General features: G+C 39.8%; 1 protein-coding gene across 1 annotated transcript in view; it reads right to left on the bottom strand.

Moving 5' to 3' along the window:
• Positions 1 to 22921, bottom strand: part of CRHR2 (corticotropin releasing hormone receptor 2) — a 100594-nt gene that overhangs the window by 57628 nt on the left and 20045 nt on the right. The window contains exons 3-4 of the mRNA XM_088534798.1: positions 10724 to 10809; positions 4035 to 4141 (exon numbers count right to left, since the gene is read on the bottom strand). Coding sequence (XP_088390924.1) covers positions 4035 to 4141; positions 10724 to 10809 — 193 coding nt within the window. The remainder of the gene's footprint in view (positions 1 to 4034; positions 4142 to 10723; positions 10810 to 22921) is intronic.

Below are 22921 nucleotides of genomic sequence, written 5' to 3'. Positions count from 1 at the left end.
TATAAAGAGTGAAAATACTCTTTCGAGAAAATAAATATTCTTTGGGAGAAAAAAATTGTTGTGATTTAGGCAATGTGGCTGTTAGCAGCAGAAGGAAGGGGCACACTTCCTCAGGACCATGAGAAATATCAAGATATTTTCAAGAGCAAATAGGAATGTATTAATGGAGGGGAAATAAGAAAGCAAAATATCCCTCAGGCCCTCTTTTGCCTTCATTACCACCATACTAGTGACAAAAGATGCAATGAGAACATGACTGTAGTATTTCAGTGCTGCAATTCATGCAAAAAAACTTGTCCTTTTCATTGCTCAGCCTATCTTCTTTTTAGCACTCTCCTTCATGGAGCTCAAAACTCAGTGGGGACTTAGATAGTTCCTAGAACAAACGTCTGTGTTTCTGTAGTCAGTGCCTTTGGTTCAGTCCCTACTGCACAAATAAAAATACCTGCTGATTGAATCTCATTATGTCATTGTTGGCATCACACTCTTTAATAACAAAGAAGGAGTTCTACAAAGGAATCACATTTCACCTCAGAGGCTTATATAAAAGCACGCTAACAAGGAAAAATAGCCAGAGTACAGCAATTTGGGCTTCTGCATACTGAGCAACAGTAAATGAAAAAAAAATTGCTCAAAAGGAATATATTTATTTTTTTCTTTTCCTTTCTTTCTTTAGCTTGAATGTCATTACTGTTATCTAGATTCCTCCTATGGAAAATTTCTGCTTTATCAGAAATCAGAACATGATTGTGTGGGAGGGAGAGAGCCATGTCAGCAGGAACTGCCTCTAAGCACCTGAGGGATGAATTAAATCTTTATTATTAATGAGGAGAACACACAGCCTGCGAGTTTCACAGCAGTGCAGATAAATTACACAAATGTCATGTGAATCTCTTCCAATGCTGCAGCAGAGATGGATGCTCCTCTAAAGCTCCTCTATCTGGTTTAGGCAGAAAATTCCTCACTTTTCCCTCTTAGCATTTTATTTTGTTGTTATTGTTTCTTGTGTCTTGCCTTGTAAAAACAGCAAGGCTTTCACACTTCTAATACAACTTACCATTAGAATTTGAGGAATTATTCTTGACTTATCCCCTTAGGAGCTACCTCAATGAATCATTGCTGTCCAGTGTGCTAAGAAAAATCAAGTTGGACTTTGCTTTTTTTTTTTTTTTCAGGTGTTGAATGCAAGTTTAATGGCTTATTTTGCTTATTTTTCTTCAAAATGACAAGGAAGAAAGATTGGATCATAAGCCACAGAACTGGAAAAGGATGGAAGGGGTCTTAGCAGTTGAAGGGAAATCTTGGCTCAGTTCTTCTACCTTCCCAAGGTCTGCTTGGATCTGCTGGCAGCACAGAAATATGGTTGGCAGATGATTTCTTTACTTGCTGCTACATCGGAGCTTTCTGCCCCTCAAAATATCTTGCAGTGTGAAGTTACTTAGGGTTTAAAACAGCAGAAAAATTATCAGGGTGGAAAGAAAGTTTCGACTAGAGGACAGACAGGTGCATAAGGGAGACAGGGACTGATAACAAGATGACACAGGACTTATTTGGAAAAATAGGGAATTAATCCAGTTCTTCCAATTCTCAGCCCAACAAGAGTGAGAACTTAAACTTCCCATTGATGCAAAAGGTACCTGGGCTGGGGCAGTAAAAGCAATGGTGAGGCTCATCTCCAAGGACAGAATATCCTTCTCACTAGCCCATAAGCAAAGCAACACTCTCTTTGCCATGCCAGGCAGATATTTCACTTTCTCTTAAAACCACCAGTGTGAGAGATTTCTCAGACTTCCTCAGATTTGTGTTCTAGTGCAGCAGATGTGCTCCAGTTCACTCCTTTATCCCTCTTCTAACTGCATTGACAGAGGAAGGGAAAATGAGGCAAATGATGGATGACAACTGTAAAAATAGGGAGTGATTGTATATCACGAGGCTTCCTTAGGGCCTCCTTTCCATCCTCGCCCTGAGCAGGCACCATGAAGAGTGAGGCAGGTGGGGCAGGAAAAAAGAGCTGAGAGATTTCCACTGTGGGTAGAGTGGATGCAGAAATATCAGATTTAGTGGTTTTTTACCTCTGTGTTTTTTTTTTTAAACTTCTGTGTTTTTTTATTGTTCTTTTAGCCAGGATTTATCTAAATTGTCCTGCTTCATGCAATTACTAGACATCGTCTTCCACTCGGAGTAAAACAGAACACGAACAACAGGGCTCAAATGATCACAACTCCTTTGCTTTTGAGACACTTTGCAGAGATAAATGCAATGAAGATGCTCTGCAGAGACCAAGGTAGCTCATGCTGGTTTATGCTGGCTAGACAGTTATATCAGGACACTAGATTTGTTCTTTATGGTACAATATGAAAACGGAGTACCTTAATTCAGGGCATGTGCAGGGGACTACCTAAATGCTGCAGTCATTTTTAATGCTGAAATTGACTGCAAAACTTTTAAAACTTAAAGTCAGAGACCATATATCAGAAAAAAAAATAAATAGATTAAATAGGCTATATTGATGTTTAAAGACAGATACATTTATACCACATTATCTAATTGTTTCTACTTTATTTACTTAACCATTTATGAAAGATTCAGCAGCAAAGCAGGGAATATAGTTACGATGAGCAATTTGTAATCTTTATTCAGTGCAAATTAATTCAGGGCTCCAAGCACTGTGGGAATTAGCATTATATGCACAATACAAAGGTAGAAACTGGAATATAAAATCACAGGTCTGAAATGCTCCCACTGAACCCTCCAAGCTTTTTTTATCCTCCTTATTCACTAATAATTCTGCATTATCCTGCATAGAGATGCTGGAGTGAAAGAAAACTCTTATTTTTGGTAAGAAGAACCCTCCCATTAGGACTGCTCAAGAGAAAAACTTAGCATAAGCCTTCAGAGAGATGTTCCATTGTAGGAAATTAGTAATTCTTTTACTGAAACCATTGTCTGTCATCATGTTGCAATCCTATGGGCCCTCTTCAACCTCTTTCTGCTCTGCTATAATTACAACATTTGTCTCAAGGATAATTATTCCAGAGCACACAGTGCATTTGAGTCCAAGTTCAAACTGAATGTTCCTAGACAAGACAGCACAAATAATACAGAAATGCTCTGACCAGACCATTACTATTAAACAATATTCCCATGATCCAGCCTCTATACATATTTTTAAAGCTTACGATAGTGACTGATGCCTATTAACTTTCACATAGCGTCCTTCTCTCTTGTCCTTTCTTTGTTCCTTTGTTTTCATTGTGATATCCATGTGACCTGACACACAAACTTCCCTCTGTACCACTGAACCAGGAAAGAGAGGAGTTTTATGGAATTTCTGCCTGGATGCCACCTGTGCCACGTGCTCCAGGTGTCCCTGCTTGAGCAGGGGGATTGGACTAGATGAGCTCTAGAGGTCCCTTCCAACCTCAGTCATTCTGAGATTCTGTGATTCAATGACTTGCATCCCTCATCTCATGACCGCTGGTGGAGATAAAACTCTTAGTCTTTATTTAAACAAACTTTTAAGTTCTTCAATGGGACAAGATTTGGAGTTCAGTGAAAACACAGTGGAAGGAATACATTTCACCTCACCGGGCCTAGATCCGGCCTTTATCTGCCAGGAATGCAAAATGTCTTGTGTTATCATGCCTAGCCTTATGAAGAGAAAGAAAAAAAAAAAAAGAAGAAAAGAAAACTTGCCCCCAAAACTTGAAACTCAAGTTGAAACAACACGCTCAAATCCCAGCTTCCCTTAATGAAACACTCTGTGTGCTCACAGGATTTTTACTGCATCAATAAATCATGAATAGCTTTCTTCCTGAATACAAATAGGCTCCGGGTCCTAAATACAGAAGCCATCATTACAGCTCATCCACTGCATCCATCAATGAAATCATGTACATGCTTGGGAGCATAAATGCCATGATCATTTTTCAAGGCCATGCACAATGTGGACAGTGTTGTTAGAGGGCTCAAGTAACCCGATAAAAAGTGTCACACACCCAACCAAGTTAGAAGCATGCAAACAGATTACTCACCTCAAGCACAAGAAAAGCATAAAGGCAACTATAAGGGCCCCTACTGATATACAGTGCCCCAGGTAGTTTATGATGAGAGCAATCTTGTAATGGAGCGCATACTTCCTCTGGAGGTAAAGAGATAACATGATTAAATCAGCATGACTCTGAGCACTGACATTAAGGAACAGTTAATCAGTTTAGGAAACAGTAATTACTTTTCTTGACTTTAAAATGATATAATAACCCAAGGGCCGATGCCTATGATTCTTATGACCAATCTTGCTGGCCACTCTCAGAAGGACATGTTTGGTTTCGCATAAGTTTGGAACTTCTCCACAGTTTCTTACAAATCTCTGCATAAAGCTTTTTTTTTTTTTTCCTTTTTTTCTTTTTTTTTTTCCGAGTTTTTTCCCCTGCAGTTTCCTTAGAATTTGACACTTTTTTTTTTCAAAATTCTACTGTGAAACATCATTGTTTAAAGATAACAAAGCCATCAAAGATGCAAAATATCTCTCTGTGAAGAGTTCGGATGGTCTCAACAAGCCAGGTTGTGTGTTTTCCTATTCAAATAGCTTGGTTTTCATACAAAAGTGAATCAATTATCAATTAGAAAAAATAAAAGGCCGCTTCTATAGGAGCAGTATTTTCTCTGAGCTACTTTCCTTTCAAACCAAGATCCTTATCTTTTCAATTAAGGGCAGAATCAATGTAGGGTGAAAGACCTAGAATCTAATAGAATCCTTCCATTTTAAGGTAGTCCCAAAGACTGGAGATCTGTTGTTTTAAACAGTGATCCAAGTATGCCAGGAAATTTATACTGGTGTCTATTTCCTAGGATGCTGAATGGATTGTAAGTAGGTCCTTGATCCTGTAAACAAAGAATGAAGTACAAAAGTGCTCCCACCTAAACCAATGAATTAGTCATAAGGTCAAAATTTGACCTGAGTTTATAAGACCTCAGCCTAATTGTCTTATTTTGCAAAAGTAAATGAAAGATGTTGTTATGGGCTGCTGCTGGCTACGGAAAAATAAAAGCAACTCCTTTCATTGCCTGATGGAAAAAGTAGAAAAAATAAATGCTGAAACTGGTAAAAAAAAAAAAAAAAAATGCAAAGGTTTTCTACTTAAGAACAAAGCTTCCTGGAAACAGATTCTTTATTGAGTTTGGTATTTTTTCTTCTTTCAGGCTAAGAAGATCTTTCCCCCACTTTGGGATGTTCTCCCCCTCAGAAAAGATATAAAGAGAAAGTAAATATAATAACAGTAAAAAATAAGAAAGACTGTTTAAAAATAACTACTTAAATCTCCTCCCTCATGACCAAAATAGAAAACCAAAATCATGCAAATGTCATCACTTCTAATTTGGGTTGAACATCCTTTGCTTCTTTTTTTTGTAGAATTTTTCCTTAAAGTTTTATTCCAGCCAAAGAAATTTGTCAGTGAATAAATATTTACATTAAACTACAACTAGCAGCTGTAATTAACATCTGCTCCACTGTTAAATGAAAGTAGTATCCAGCACTTCGCTAGAGAGTGAATGAGCTCTTTTGGAATCATTTTCATTAGGAACCCTGCCTATATCTCCAGCCCATGGAGCAACGTGCTATTTCTGGACAGAACTCAAGCATATAAGGTATTCTTACGCCTATGAAAAAATTCATGAAAATAAACTTCTCTCTGTATAGGCCCATTTCTTAATAGCCCTGAGAAGAACCAAAAAGATACTGAACTTTACTTATTCGAAGGTCACAAAGTCGCTAAAAAGGGAGGAATGCACGCTCCTATAGCTTGGACTGAAGTTCCTACCTCTAATGCAATGGCATGCAACTCAGACAGCATCCAGTGGGCTTGTTCATCTCTCTTTCCACTTGAGTGTTGGTGTGGTGCTAGAAATCTTCTAAAAAGAAGATGACAGTGTTTCTCCCAGACAAGAAACCTGATCTTTGAATTTGATTGGTCTTCAGTCTTCTCCTTTGACTCCTAACTACTATTTCAATTTCCCTCAAGTTTTAAGAGGTTGTAGTTTAGCAGAGAAGAAAATTAATTGTAAAAATAAAATAAAGCTTCTTTTTGAAGCACTGGAGCTGAAGGATGAATAAGCACAACCATTTTTTTTTCTGTTCCTGACACTAACAATATTTCCTGAAGACAAATTCAAACATCATACAAACAAGTCCTGACTCAGTGCCTATAAAAAAATGAGTTGACAGGGTGGGAAGATCACTTCCCACCAGCTGATATGCATTCAAGTTGATATTCATGCATTGATATGCATGCAAGTGGATACAACACCTCCAAGGCTGAAAAAGCATGTGCCCAAAATCAGCCATGTGTTGATCAAAGCTCGGTTCATGTGAAATACTTGTATAACTCTGTTCTGTCTCACTTCTTGAAGGCAGATGCATTTAAGAGCTAGCAACCTTCTACTGCTACTTAGTACTCCTCTCGTCTTGGTAAGATGTTTCACTCTACTACAGTGCAAATTCAGGTCCTGTTCATGGATGCGGAGGAAGGTCTTTACATTAGAAAGGAGCTAGAGGAGGAGACGGTCAGGTGCTTTCCAGACCAGAGCAAGCACCATCACCAGAGCCTTTTTCCATGCCATATATTATCCATGGCAGTCAGATTGTATCAGACAGAGCAGTGTTATCTTCCAACCACCTTCTACTAGGTTAGTGGAGGAAGAGGAGCCTCTTCTCTATCTGTACCAGCTTTGTACATTGAGGAGCACTGGGTTCCTTACTGTCAGACTTCAGGCTACTGCAGAAGCCATTGTTTCCATAGGATTTTTTTCCTTTGTTTTAGGTAGGATGTGACTCCTAATCTGTCCAAACCAAAGCAGGTAATGACGGTTCATCTCAAGATGCCAATGATTGTTCTCCCTCTAATGAGTCCTGCCTGGGTTTATAGCACAAGCTCTCTAGGCTCTGCACTCTATTCCCATTTTGTCCCCAAGTTAGATTTCTTCTTGTTCCTCATCACCAGTCCAGCTTAAAGACACCATATCTCCTCTCCAAAGAGTACTGTGAGCTGCTGAGAAGCATCTTTAACCAAGGTGCTGACCCAATGAAAGCTACCCTTCTTTGGCTTGTGCTAGTTCTCCTTTCTAGAAAAGGCCTCCTTCTTCCTTCTCTCTTTTCTGATATCCAAAATCACACCATCTCACCTAAAAAACTCCCTAAAATTTCAGTGACTGGGTAAAGTTGACTGACTGTGTCTCCTTGGCAGTCAGGGAAAGAAGACAAGCACCATGCAAGGACAGTCCACTTCTTACAAAACACTCAGGATAGTGATAAATCACTCCTTGAAGAGGGCTCTGTCTCCTTCTCTTGACAGTAGAATAAAACTGGACTACACATAGTTTGGACTATATGTACCTTTTAGGCAATTAAACATCAGTCAAGGTGAATCTTACCTCCCTCGAGCACCATACAAGCTGATGGAAGGTCAAAGCAGACTTCCACTGCCTCCAAGAGGAGGGAAGAGGCAGTATTTCCTTGTGCTTTTGTTTGCAATTGGGAGCTCTCTCAGTTTCCTCGAAGTTCACTGCTTTCCCACTAAAACCTATGTAACTGTGGCTAATATGACTATATTGCTGAGCAGGATATATTAGTTCAGGCCCAGAAAGGAGTTAACATGGTTACATAGCTCCAAGCCATCTCAAAACAGTAGCAGAGCCAAACTCACATCCAGCTGCCACAGGCCACAGAGGCTAAGTTTCTAATTTATAGCTCTTTATAGAGGCTGAGATATATTCTTTGCTGCCTGAGACACATTTGTCTTCTAACCAGAGCACAGATTTTTGCCAAATGCAGTGAAGCTCTCTCACTTAACAGTCTGAGTGGAAGCTTTTCAGTTATTACATACTGCCACCCAGTATACAGATTTTTGTGACTAATTCCTGTGCCTAGAGCAGGAGCTAAACTACCATGTGGAGGGTGGCATTTCGTACAAGAGTAAGACACTACATTTGAGTATCGACCAAACATCCAAACCAAGGGCTGGAAATAGCTGTGCACACACGGGCATGCCCCTTGAGGCACACTCAGGAAGCTCTGTGGTTCCTATGGTGCCTGATGTTGAACTGCTGCTAAAGAATGACACAGTTCTAGATGCCTTGCATCACATCTGCTAGACCCATGGGGACACACTGAGCCATGTAGCACATTGCTGCTTGTAGGGCAAGAAAATCTCACCAAGTCTATCTAGGAGCGTAGCAGCCACAGAGCATGTTTTTCTCAAGTATTATCCTGTAGCCACAGCTCATGACCACCAAGAACCAATATCTGAACATAATCCACTAGTGAGTGCATGCTCCAGGAGCTTCTGTCCTCAGAGAGCTTATAAAATTTGCAATTTCCCTTGCTATGTTACCAATGTTATCTCATAATGAATGTAGCAATTGCCACTGGGTTGACCTTGAAAACTCCCGTTCCCATGATCATGTATCTATCATTGCATTTGAAGTTAAACCGTGTACGTCCTTAGCACTCCGGCTGTTAGGTAGCTAAGTGTGAAAATTGTGTTGTTGTCTGCATTATAAACAAACAAAAACACAGAAAGTGGAGCTGGTGCATGGCATCTGCTGGGATCTATCAATAAATAAAAATACACCCTTCTGCATGCTTGCATCTCACCTTTAATCAAAATGGAGGATTATGGAAATCCATGGGGGGAATGAGGGATTTTTTTTTTAAGATCATAGAGTGATGTGAGTAGTCATCTGTAACACAGAGCATTATGTAGAGATTTCAAAACTATTGACGAATGTTAATATTGGTAAAGCTTGACACAAATCTTAAAGAGCTACCAAATGAATTTTTAAGCTTTTGCAAATAAGGATGGTTGTGGGGGAGGCAGTGGGGGAAGGGAGGAACATCTGTACTTCCCTCTTTAAGGAACACTCTGTTTAAGAAGTTTTAAGCTATTACGATAGCCACAAAGTTTTTAAAAGGCAAAAACAGTGCAAAGGAAATAATCCCGTCCTCTTCTCCAAACTCCTTAAAATAAAATTTGTCTGCATTTGTCTGTGCAAGTCATGAAGACGAACGATAATGAGGGCCATTGAAATACAGCAGCATTTTCTGGAACTCATGGGACTCTACTATGTCAAGTTTCCCATACCAGCCTAACCCAAATCAAAGCTTTTGAATTTTTGGCATCCCATACCCAGCTGCTACCCACATCCTCTCTTGCTCATCGTTAAGAGGATGGTTTCACAGAAGCGCAAACCCATCTCACTTAGAGCTACCATAATCTGATGTCCCCCTTCAATCATGGTCACACTTTCACTCCCCTTGCTTCTGCTGGCCCTAGCCCTCCTGCAATAAGACAATTTAATGAACTAATTCAACTGAAATTTGACTTGCCAAAACAAATTTAAGTTTTTAATTTTCAGTGAGAAGAAAATGTAAGGAGGGGCTGGGGTAGTCCCACCTTAGATCAGGTAAAACTGCCATGAGAGCCACCCTATTACACTGGAACACTTTGAATGTGTATGTGAATGAGTCCCTTTGGGCTGCAGTCATATAGTGATGCATTTCGTATTTTCTAGAAGCCTCTAGCAATTGAGGGGGAAACTACCACCCAATGGCCTAGCCAGTGGGTAAGAGTGGGCACCCCTTAGCAGCTGGTGTGATCTGTTTCCTCTCATTCATTTGTCAAAGCCCACATTCAGCAGCAAGATGGATGCTATGGGATGGATGCTGAGCCACAGCCAAAACACATCATGCCATTTCTGTGTGCAGTCCTATAGTTCCTGAGACCTAAATCCTCATTAACTCTGCAAGGAACTGTAAGTAGGCTGGGTTTTTTCTTTCTCCTCTCAGTTTGCAATGGATCTGGTACAACTCCAAAATCAGAAAGAGTGGGAAAACAAACCCAAACTAAAACATAAATAGGTCCAAACTGCTGGGCATTACCCTGATTCTCAGAAGGAAAGTCATTCCTGGCAGAGGGACAGCACAAAGCCTATATGCTTTTTATGTCCCACCATGGCTCTCAAAATAGGGGAAAGGTAAAGAGGTCAGAAACATGGCCAAAACAGTCTGGAAGCTGAGTAAGGGTGAATGTCTATGACACATCCAAGAAAAGGTGAGCAATTTGAGAAGAAAAGGACTTCATTTCCAGCCTTTCTGAAGGAGCTTAGCCCTATATGCTAATTTAATTCTATAAACTCCCATACAATGTAGGGCTGGCTCAATCTTTAAAAAACAGATGGGACCCACACTCCTTTTTATGTAATTTTCTGCTGTTGTCCCTTTAGGTATTTGCTGAAGGGAAAATTATATTGATGTCTGGAAAGGTCAACTGTTGATAAGACAGTTAGAATTAGCAGGTGCAACGTGGAATCAGCAGGTGAGAGATTTTATGTCTGTGCCAAGGAAGCTTTCGGTCTCATTGGTATTATTACTAACATTTACTGTAGCAGCTATAGGCTCAACACAAAACTAAGAAGGCTCTGCATAAACATACATCATTAGGGGCACTGCAATAAAGCATTCTTTCTTTTCTAGAAAACATGTGAAGAAGGTGTATGAAGAAGGCATAAAAGTTTGACTGAACTTACAGGGAGGATTTGCTGCAGAAACAAAAATGAAACACAGCTCAGAGTCCCAAATTAGTATGTTAACCTTAAGCTTAGCTTTGCATCCATATATGCTGAAAAATGACTTTGAGAAGAGAAGAACAAAAGGAAACATACAGACCTTGTCATCCAGAATAGGCTCGCACTGAGAGTAGTTTATCTTGGAAGCCCATGTCCCATTGCCCAGGCATTCTCTGTAGGCATTTCCTGATAGGGACCAAAATAAAAGACTTAATATTTTTAAAATGATAATAATAATAAAAAGATTTTCAAAAAGATCCCCAAAGGACACATATAAACAATTGCATAATCAACTCTTTTTGATGTCTTTTAATCAGTTTCTCATTAAGGCTTCACCACGGTCTTTCAGTGCTAGTTCAACACCCAGACATCAGACATTAAATAAGAACATCAGACTGAATGGTTACAAAAGTGTTGTGGAGTACAATTAATTGAAAAAGCTACTGAGCCTTTTAAAAATGTACCCTTTTTAAAGAGAAGAAAGTCCACACAGAAAGCAACAAGGAACAGTTGACCTGGGTGATCCAGGTTGCATTATATCCAAACATCCCATTCCATTTCATCCTGCAATGCTCTGTTTGTACCTTTTCACAGCTTCCTCTCAAGCAGCAGAGCCAAATGAAATAGCAATGGCCATCATTCTGACCCTGTAATGATGTTTCAGGACTCTGCTCTTGGCTCTCGAGTAACCTCTTTTAGCATTCCCTTCTGGTGCACACAAAGGAGTCTATGCAGTTTCCACACATACCAAGGGCCATCTGAGATGTTTTGGGTACTTGAGACATTTTCCAGGACTAGGACACGCCACACAAGCTAGAGCAGATCCGTGCAGCAACTACAGGCTAGTAGAAGTAACTACAGGTTAGTAGGATACCTTAGGATAGCTCAGATGGCACTAGATGCTTATGTATGAACAACTAAAGTTATGTTAGATAACTTCAGGTAGATGGGGTATCTACCTGAGTTCCAGAAAGTCATAGCTTTCCTGGAAGATTTGGGTGATATCTACTAACATTGTGCAGGTGTTTTAGCTGCACTACAATCTATGAAATGGTAAAAGCCACCTGTTTAGAAGTGTTTTCTACCCCATGTTTGACTAGTGGAATTGCTGTCTAAGCTTTATTGACTGTATTAACCAGATCTCTACTGACTGTAACAGATTCCAGACAGCTTGCCCACATGGAAAAAAATGTACTTGATTAGTGAATGAATCCTATCTTTAATTTCACCGGTAATATCTGCATTGCTATGGAGAGATTTCTCCAGATCAGAATTTGACAACAGAGAGAAATGGCTTGACCTCGGTGAAAGGGGTGTGTGTGCCAAAACTAGGAAAAGAAGACTTCAAAGCTGCCTTCAAAGACTTTTCTTGGTTGAAAATGAAAGCAAATATGAGGATTGCTTCACCCCTTCTCACTAGCTTCTTCCTCCATTTTTTCATTATTATTTTAATTTTACAGATCTGGAAAGAGAAGCAAAAGTCTGGAGATGACTTCCTAAAAGTGTACCGGCAGGACAATGGCAAAGCTGCAAAACAAGGTTCCATTGATGGCCCAATGAAATCTTGGAATTGTTTCTGAAATGGATCATTTGCAATTCTGCAGTCTGGCATTGCATGGATCCTACTGAAGAAAAAGGTCCATACATAAATGCCAGTGAGAGCAAAATGGCTACTAGCCCCATCTTTGAACACTGAATCTCATATAGTACAAAAGAAGTATTAAGAAATAGATCTGGAGAGAAGGCTGAGTATAATAAGGACCACTCATTTCTACCTTCATATTGATGTGTAACTCCTTCATGCAGAATATTAGGAAACAAAAATGTACTTACAGGCTCTCTTCTAAAGCAGAGGCAAATAACCTGTATGATACAAAACTCACACCAAATAAGTTACTGTGTTGCCAGATAAGATCTCTTTAAAAATGAACAATAGAATGATAAAATCAAACACCAGATTTCTCTGGTCCTGTACCCTCTTCATTATCAACTGCTTCTTGGAAACAAACCCAGCAAGTATATCTGACTTCTGGGAATGGCTCATTCCAAACTCTGTATTCATAAGTAATTTATATCACAGAGCAGAGGTCTTCTTTCTTTCTTCCACATAATGCATTTGCATTACAACATTAATTCTAATGAAAACAATTTTCTAATCATACTTAATGTATTTTCATATATAAGCTTTAATAACAAAATGCAATTCATTAGTCTTTCAAAGGAGAAATATGTTTTAATGAGTGAGGTATTTATCAGAGAGTAAGAGCTTGATCACATGCACTGTGAGGCTTTTCTTTGTGTATAAATCCACAGCATACAGTCAGTGAGCCCAGTATTTCTAGGGGATGTTAGACCAGTTGCATATGCACTGGTAGGAGGCACTCACACTCACTGTCAATCAGTCATATCTGGGCATGCTGATTTTCCTGCACGTGCTTGTGTATTTCTGGTCAGAAGAGTCTGCATAAAATAATGGTAACTTTTAATGAACAATCTTCTTAATCCTTTCTACAGTCGCAAACGGCTACTTCATAGCATCCTTGTTTAGCATCAAAAGTGCCATGTAGAAGGTGATGAAAGAACAGAGATGACTGAATCTCTGGGACATGCAGAGTCATAGCAATGATCCAAGCAAAGCGTGGCACCGAAGGGATGTCAGTCAGAGGTTCTACCAAAGACTGCAATGGAGAACTTATGTCCACTAGCCTCAGATAGAGAAGAGGGAAACTAATAGTTCGTGATCTTACCTAGATAGAGACTTCTGTAATTTCTTTGGTGATTGAGCATGCTGAAAAATATCCTTTCCCACCTGTTTTTACAATGTGAACTGGGATTGATGTACTTTGTGCCATGCAAATTCTTGCCTTTTGCTTTAAAGCATTGTATACAGAGAAAGACTGGGTTAAGCTTATTCGTTCTTAAAGAGTCACATGAAAAAGGAGAAAAAGGGAGAGATGAGGGAGAAATCCATTGCAGAAACATATAGTGAGTGCCTGGGAAGAAACAGCACATAAAAGATCTTTCTAGGGGGACACAGTTTCTTTTCTTTCTAGTGAAACATTCTGCTAATTTTCATTTCCTTGAACAAGTGACATATTGAAGAGCTCAGAATATTTTGTTTTCTTATCACTTCTCATTCCTTACTGATTTTATTGTAAAGAACAGATACGCTAAATTAAGACATTTGTTGTGGTTATAACTCGTGATTAGTTGTGCTCTGTATGCTTTTGCACAGAATACAACTGCACAGACTTAATCTTCCTGCAAGCAAATAAGGAGCAGTAGATGATTCATGGTGACACACGCAACACAACCATTATGCACTTATTTTTGACACGCCATCAAATATTCATTTCTATGCTTCAATTTGTTGCTTCTTCGTTGATCTTCAAAATGCTGATTTTTTTTTAAAGATTATTCTTCTTCATTATCTACCCAGCAGTCAGACAAAGAAGTAAGAGGGGTGTCCCTGAACACACAGAAATATCCAGGAGTGCTCAGACTGTGAATCAGGTTGTTAGCTAGAAGAAAATGGTCTTAATTCCCCCCAGGCCAGCCAGTACATCCTATGCATTTTTATATTCTCTTAAGGGCTCATTCAGTCATGCTGATCATGGTGATATTCTATCAGTGAAGCCAATGACAGCAATGGCAATATTCCCAGAGCCAAACACAGCAATTGCAGCCTCTCAGCCAGTGAATTGCTGTGGCTGCTGATTTCATAGCAGGATGCCAGTGCTTGGTTCCAGCCAAGATTTCATCTAAAACTAGTTTTGAAATCTCCGCTCACTTGCATACACAGGAAATAATAGTGAAAGCATCAACATTTACAACTCTTTTGGACTCTAAGATAATGAATTGATTTTTTTTTTCTCCTAGGAAAAACTTACCATGTCACAAAAACGGAGTAAGCAAGAAAATCTGAATGTGACTATAATAAGACGTTGGTAGGAATGGGACTGGGGAACACAGCTGGAATGGGGAATCTTCACTGTACAAAGTGCATGCAGGTAATTTAAGTTTGCTAGTGGAAAACAAGCATAACTAAGAGAGAAACTTCCTTCCGTATGTAACATTAAAAGAGGCCCTTCTGTGAAATATTGACCTGTAAAATCAGAAGAAAAGGTGGATAAGCCCTGTTTTCTCTTAGTGCTAGAACTGGAGTTAGGTGACATGGAGCTGGGTGACATTTTTTTCCCTTTGAACAGATGATTTTTGAATCACAGTTTTAGAGCAAGCAGAAACACTTGTTGAATCTTATAAATTCTATCCAAGCTTCAACCAAAAAAAGACATGAATAAACTGGAGGCTTTGCAGATTTTCAACATTTTGCAAAGAGTCAAAAAACACAGAAGAGAAAAGCCAGCTTTGAACATTGCAGCCCATCAGCTGGACTCTTGCTTGGAACATGCTTAGAACATTTATTGCAAACTTCTCTCAGCGTCTCTTGTACTAACTCTGCACTAACTAAATTATTTTTTTACTGAACAATATTATAATAAACACTCATGATTTGATGAAAAAATTCAGTGTCACTTGTGATCCAACGTTCCAATTCCAGATCATTTTTATTTATCTAAAAATGAAATTCAAAATAAAACATTTCCCTTTGTAGCAAGCAAAATATTTTCTCTTAGATGCTTACCCACTATGATCCATGTAAATCCAACAAAATCGGAGGACTCAGATCAAATGAAACACAGGAAACTGCATAAAGGATATGCTCCTTAAAGGATATGTCACTTTATGAGTACACTATTCTTAGGCCTTTTTTGAAGTCTTGGAAAAACAGCAAGCTGCTAAAAATAGGGAATGAATCACAAGCTATAAATTATTTATTCATGTGCCATCCTTCCCACCTGATGTCTTTGGTGAGTTTCTTCTGATTGTTGTAATGACAAGTTAGACAGGACTCACAGTGCACCAGTGCACTGTTTGCTATTTCTAGAAGAAAATGAAGTGACAAAGGTAGCACTGCAGTCTAAGAGTAGCAGCAGCTGGAAGTCCATGAGTTTGAAAAGAAAAAAGCCCTTTCCAAACACTTTATCTGTGAATGAAGGATAATCATAGGAAAAAAAAAAAAGTTCAACTCATACTTAATATCTTGTACATCAGCCACCACTGCTTGAAAGCCAAGGTTTGTGCAGAGAAAGCTTCCGAAATGTCATGCATTTTTATGTGATGTACATGTAAAATTACAATGCACTTATCTGCTCCGCTAGAAAAATATTTCTGTCTTCACCTTGCCAAGCTCACCAATGTGATGTATCTCCAGGCTTTTAAGCACACAAAAAACTTTCACAAAAAACATAAAAACACAAAAAGCACAAAAAAACAACTTTCTGTTGTTTCCCTTTGCCAGAAATCTGCAAATGCTTTATGAGAAGCTCGGGGAGTCTGATTCTACTCACTTGCTGTATCGATTTCCTGTGTGCTAGAGAGTTCAAGTGATTCATACGAAATGTCAAAATCAAAAGGAAGAATAAAACCTTTCAGAACTTTTAAGATCTCCAGATACCCCAAGTTTAGAAAGAGAGAGGGAAATAGAGCCTTTCTCCAGATTTCTAGATCAAAGTTGACTGCATTTGGAATAGCTGTTAAGGTTGTGGTCTTGCCCATACTCTTGTGCGCGCTGACACCCAGACCTCTTTCCCACATAGGCAGCACCTCTGAACACTGTAAGACAAAGCTGCTTAGGTAACAGCTACTTAGTTGAACAGTTTTAATGCTTGCTGCACTCTACGTCTACAAAATGTCGTCTAAGGTGCATAGTTCTGTTTGTTAGTCTGTACCTCCTTTTTCCATTTTGCACTTCTTCTCCTAAGTGCTGAGATCCAAAAATCAACACACTAATTATTTTAATCTTTCCTCCATGAAATAACTGTTAATACAAAACTAAGTACACATTCATTCTCACTTTCCTATCTCCTGCAAGTAAACCCCACACAGCATTCCTTAGGAAACACAAACCCAGTTTCTCACAGTCATTTTTTGATTCATCCATAGTTAATAAAAAGTATTCCACAAAATACATCTCTTTGATTCTATACATCTTCTATTTCTTTACAACTTCATTTTGGACTGTTTCAGGATTGAGCTGTATACAAGGGAATCCCAAGATGGTTACAAAACAGTCACTCCCTAGAAGGATGTCTAGAAAATTATCCTGGAAACTGCTCTTATTGTCACATCTTTTATAACTCATGTTTGGAACTTTTCTCCAGCCCTCCTGCTTACTAATTCAACAAAAGAGAATGGCTATGCCTATGTAAATTTATTATCCCTATGAATTCTATACTATGAATTCTGTTAGGAAACTATTTAATGGCTTGTGATTTAGAAAACTCTTATTCTGAAATGCCAGGAATATTCTGTTATAGAAAGGATTGAGAGGTAAGCAAGAATAGAGAAACATGTAAACATATTCACCATTAAGGTCCAGTTAACCTCTTGTTCACCCACATGAAAGCATATGCTTATTCTTTTTATATAGAAGACATGACAGAGTTTGGCCACATATGTCACAAGCACTAAGGACAGAAATGAAAATAACCCCCCTCTTTTCTGTCTCTGTCAAAAAGTGTTGCAGTGCTTAGAATTAAAAATGAAAGCTGTAAGAGCTTGAAAAATTCATCTTCTCATCAAAAGTGGAGGTTACTTGTTCCAGTATAGTGTTGCTGTGCTGAACGTGGCATCACGATGGTGCTGAACTTACCATGAATATTCTGGGCAAGTCTGCAACTACCCGAGGCTATCTGCATTTTGCAGCTGATTCCCTGAGACAGCATACACACAAACATGAATGCACATGGTTTTCAGTTCAGTTTGCATGCATTTCTGAACAGATAGAAAAGAAGAGGGAGATTATGAAGCCATTTATATTGGTTATTACCTTTTCTCCTCACTTGGTTGTCAGCACTTGAAAAAAAAATCACCCAGAACCAACATTCACCCTCTTCATTCTAGCTGAACACGAAAGAGAATTAATTTAACTCCAAAAAAACTGTTGTGAGAGGAAAGTCTGAAATTCATGCTAGGCTTAGGATTGCCACACACACCTATTCAAATTAATCTTTGCTGTCAGGTATCACACGCAGGAAAGACGAACCGCTTGGCCACTCATGTGTCTCTGCATAAAATGTTTATTTTGATTTTATTACACAATAAGGATTCAACTGTGTGTGCTTTGAGAATGGCAAATTCTACTGAGGAATTTTCTTACGAAATATATTAAGGAATATTTTTCTTAAGGAAGTCTGAGCATGCTGGGCAGACTGAACTTTGGCTAGTGGCATCGCTTATGGCTGGTCCAACCTGGAGTGCCACCTCCAGCAGAGAAGAGGTGACAGGTACATTCTTCTTTCATATCTCTTTCTCTCTCAAATCACCCTGTCTTTGCAGCACTTTTTGCTCACAGACTTTTTGCTGCTTAGGATGCTCTCACTCTTCTACAGGCTGCTAAACGTCAACTACCTCTAGGTAAGACACACATTATTCTTCACAAGAAGAGTCTGATTCAGTCTATTTTTGAATTAAATTCTATCAGCCTGTTCTCAAGAGCAGCTCTAATTCACACATTACAGCTGACTGTATAAATCAAAAGTTTACTGGAGGAAAAACCTTGCTCATACACAGACATTACCTCTGGTCATAGCAAGTCACAGAAACTTGGATCACTGGAAACCAAAGCAGCGCAGCAGCAATATCTCTTCATGCCTGCTCTATTCTTATATACTTCCCTATTTTTGAAAATGATTTTAAAATTAAGATCCATAAAATCTGATGTCATGATGCAGATGCCCACATGCAAGCGAAGGTTTTAATTCACATGGTGCTGGATAGACCAGTACTAGGCTAGTACTATTCAAGATGGCCTATAGTCTTGAAGGCATCCATTCAGTCTAGGCCATCTCCTAACTTTAAGCGAGTTGATTCCCCGTCAACACAGTCAACATTGTCTAGATTGATATTCAGCTGATCAGTGGCCATCTAATTTACGGAGCTAAATTGTTCTCAGTGACAAGATCTACCCGACAAGAGGGGAACTTAGATGCCTAGAAAACATACACACCTTCATATAGACAACTAAATTTAGGCTAAACAAAATATTGGCCTGGATGTCTATTAGATCTGACGTGGAACCACCAGTCTTAAGGACCATTTTAAACACTTCCCTTGCTTGAAGCCTACGTGATTTATTTGCTTCAAGAAACATATGCTATTACTCAAGTAGAATCCATGAGGACTGTGCAAAAATTATTACAAAAATATGTGGGAATACTGATGTGCACAAATTTCTAGAAAACACAGGAACAAGAAAGGGTTATTCCAAGAAAATATTCATTACTGGTTAGTCCAATAACTTGTTGGCTATCCATTTGTTCTGTAGTATTGCAAAGCACTGACCCTGAAGGAGATAAGTCATTACCCAAGGTTGAAGCAGGTTTTCTTTCCCTCATTCTGAAAGAGAGCACGGAGCTATCAAGTTCCCTGACTAACCCCCGCCTGGAATGCTATCAGGGTACTGGCTGATAATGATGTTTGATCTTCACAGTAATTGCCTCTTAGTTGAAATTCAGAATTCAATTAGTCACTTACCATAATTACTAAACGCACAGCGAGATGGGAATGACAACAATGAGAGGAGTAACTGCTCTTCATTACCCATATACAGAGCATGGAAGTGAGAAGCAATCTGAACTGATGAACACGGTACAGAGAGGGAAATGAGAGAAGCCTGGCTGTGGAGTTCTCCTAGGACAGCTGACTCTAAAACACAGTTTGTACAATCTATCTGCTAAGGTAAACGAGCCCCAGGCTCCCTTGAGTTTAATTTCTGTTGAGGTAAGGGGGCATGTGGGAAGCAATGCTCTTCTCACAGTGCCTTCACCGCCTGCAGTTTATTTGGGAATTTGCTGACTTTATGGAATCTGAATTGTGATCACATAAGTGAAACAAAGCAGCTATCTGTTTCACGACGGAGCATGGAAAATCAATGTTCACCAGCAATCCCTACCAAGTCCCAGCTAAGAGCTCTACAAAAATGATAAGAAAGGTTGCTGAGAAAGAAAAGAAGTGAGGAAGACTACTGGATTCCAGAATGTGCCTTTCACTTGGCATTTGTCTAGTATGATTCAAATACTTTGCGAAGTGACACTCAGATCATATCCCAGTCTGACAGCCAATGTTGTTAGACAGAAACAGAACACAGGGCCCTCAGAAAATAACTGAGTGACTCAGGAACACAGAGAGAGCGCACACATGACACAAGAAACTGATCTTACTAATGGCCAAGAGGACCTATAAAACCAGACTGTTAGAGCGTCAGTATTTGTTTTCTGTCTATAACCCCTATAACTTTCATCAGGAACCAAAAAAGTTGCCTAGATTTACAGGGATTTTTTTTTGTTGTTGGTTGTATCCTTCATGTCAAACACTTGTCTGGATGATAGATCCAGCATTTTACAAGAGTCATCGCATTTTAGAAAGTTAGAGTCTTACAGGATGATTCAGACAGATATTGTCACATTTACATGTCTGAGGATGTCAGCGTCTGGACAAAATACAGCATACAGTTCTATTAACTTATTCTGGGTTTGTTTGCCAGAAAACACCATGTCATCCTTATGCCTACATAACCAGCAGGGGAGCACAGGCTGTCTACCTAACAGAAAAAAAATTGCAAGCACAAAACCACTTGCCAAAGTAATTGCCTGCCAGCTTTCAGAACTAAATCTGATATAAAAGCATAAAGATTCGGGATGCTTCTTGGCAGATATGTGTCCCTTAAGCTAAACTGCAATTCTCTAAAAATGTAGTTTCAAAAATGTGGTAAGAATGGACAACTGAATGATTTTCTGGGAGGTCAGCTGGATTCTTCTTAATATAAAATGCCCCCAAATTGTACTATCCTTCAGGGTGAACAAAATATTCAGTTACACTAAAAGCCTGAATTTTGATTGTGAGGATGACTGCTGGTGTGACAGGAATGATTTTGGATACAAATAGCTCCTTTAAACTATCACAGACTGGGTTTGTTTGAAATAAGAATGCAAAATCTCTGAAAATACAACAATAGTCTTAAAGTCCAGTTACACCTAATAATGGCACTATAGTTTCTGTTGATTCTCTCTCCCTATATGAACTCTCTTTCTCCCTCTAAGGAATGTAAAAGAAGGTTTATAAATAAATGCATGGATATTCCTGCCAGAAGAGAAGCCATGTCACATCTTTCTTCCTTTTACATAGGCAAAGAAGAACGGGAAACATTCATTAAAGAAATGGGCTTAAAGAATGTAAAAGGGCTTGAGCTCCGTTTTGCCACTCTGACAGCCAATTTTTCACAGAATCGCACAGAATGGTCGAGGTTGGAAGGGACCTCTAGAGATCATCTAGTCCAACCCCCTGCTCCAGCAGGGACACCCAGAGCAGGGGCACAGGGTGGCATCCAGGCGGGTTTGGAAGATCTCCAGAGAAGGAGACTCCACGGTCTCTCTGGGCAGCCTGTGCCAGGGCTCTGTCACTCTCATAGGAAAAAAGTTCCTTCTCATATGGACATGGAACTTCATGTGTTTCAATTTATACCCATTACCCCTTGTCCTGTCACTGGACACCAGTAAGAAGAGCCTGGCCCCATTCTCCCTACATTCGCCCCTCAGGTACTTGAACTTCTCTCAGCTTTCTCTTCTCCAGACTAAACAGGTCTGGCTCACTTAGTCCTTCCTCATATGACAGATGTTCCAGTCCCTTTGTTGCTGTACGCTGAACCCTCTCTAGAAGCTCCATGTCCCTCTTGTCCTGGGGAGCCCAGAACTCCCCCCAGTCCTCCAGTTGCAGCCTCACCAGAGCTGAGCAGAGGGGCAGGATCCCCTTCCTCGCCCTGCTGGCAACGCTCCTCCTTATGTGGCCAGGATCCCATGGGCCTTCTTGGCCACAAGGGCACGTTGCTGCCTCATGGTTAGCTTGTTGTCAACCAGGACTCCCAAATCCCTTTTCAAGGAGCTGCTTTCCAGCAGGTCAACCCCTAATCTGCACCAGTGCCTGCCGTTATTACTCCCCAGGTGCAGGACCCTGCACTTGTCCTTGTTGAACCTCATGAGCTTCCTCTCTGCCCAACTCTCCAACCTGTCTAGGTCTCTCTGAACGCCAGCACAGCCCTCGGGAGTGTCGACCACTCCACCCAGTTTGGTATTATCCGCAAACTCGTTCTGTGAAAGAGGGGAAAATGCTGTTCTCCTGACATAACCTTATCAATAGAATTCATCACTCATCTGGATAAGCTGTTGTCATGTGGGAAGGTGCTTTCTTATCAGTGACAACTATTGCCTCTTTGGATTTGAAAGGCATGGGAGGGAGCAGGGGGATTTTAAAAAACTTCTAATTTTATATCATATAATGGGTGTTGTCAGCACATGTTATGACAGTCTAAGAAAAGCCATTCATCGACCTCATTTCTTGGTTAAGCTTTCCAATGAATGTTGCCTGAGTTCATTTTGGACAGGAACGATTGGTAAGCCATATGTGAACCATTTCATGCAGCTTCAGGTTTATGACCGCTTGGCAAATGTGGTATTGCAGCTGCCCCATCTTTGCACACTTCGAGGTCCAGATATATGTGATCTCATTGCTGTCTTTAGCCCTCTCCATGAAGCCCCACCACAAAGATCAGGGTTTCCAACTAGCCCAAAAGCCATCTTGCTAATGGAACATCTGGTGCATTTTATCCTCTGCAGGCAAAGCCATCTTCTGCTGGAAGTCCACCTCAAGGAATGACTGGAATGAGTGGCTGCTCTGCAGAGGGGAGGTTCTTGTATTTCTCTGCCAGCATCAGAACCAAAGCAATACTGAAGCAACAGGGACAGAGGGCAAGAAAAGATTCAGAGCACTTGAAGCTTAGGCCAGTGTTGCACATTTTGTGCCTACAAGGAAGTGGATTGAAATGTTTTAGCATTTGCACGCTGATGCAAAACACTGTACAACTTGTATGTACTGCACACCTAATTCTCAGTAGTTACATTCTCTGTGTAAAAGGGACAAGAGCTCTAATAACATCCTAAATGCTTCTCCAAGTACTAAGAATATGAATCTTTTTTGTTTGTTTGTTTCAGAATAACTCATTTCTTTTTCCTGAACCTGTGTTCATTTTCAAGCCAGGTCCTCTCCCCTTCTACCAGCTTGGAATGTCATGATTTTGTTTGCTTTAGAGTCATTTTATTGCTAATTTTAAATTCTCACTTTCAGGAAATCTTCTAAAGTTCCGTCTCTCATTAGTTATTCTATTCTTACTCTTACTTTTCTG

Source organism: Tinamus guttatus, unplaced genomic scaffold (genome assembly GCF_059628265.1).
Source record: "Tinamus guttatus ecotype Peru unplaced genomic scaffold, ASM5962826v1 Tinamus_guttatus_pri_ptg000599l, whole genome shotgun sequence".
In the NCBI taxonomy this organism is placed as follows: domain Eukaryota; kingdom Metazoa; phylum Chordata; class Aves; order Tinamiformes; family Tinamidae; genus Tinamus; species Tinamus guttatus.
The sequence above is the reverse complement of the archived record's forward strand: the minus strand, read 5'-3'. Positions and strand labels throughout refer to the sequence as shown.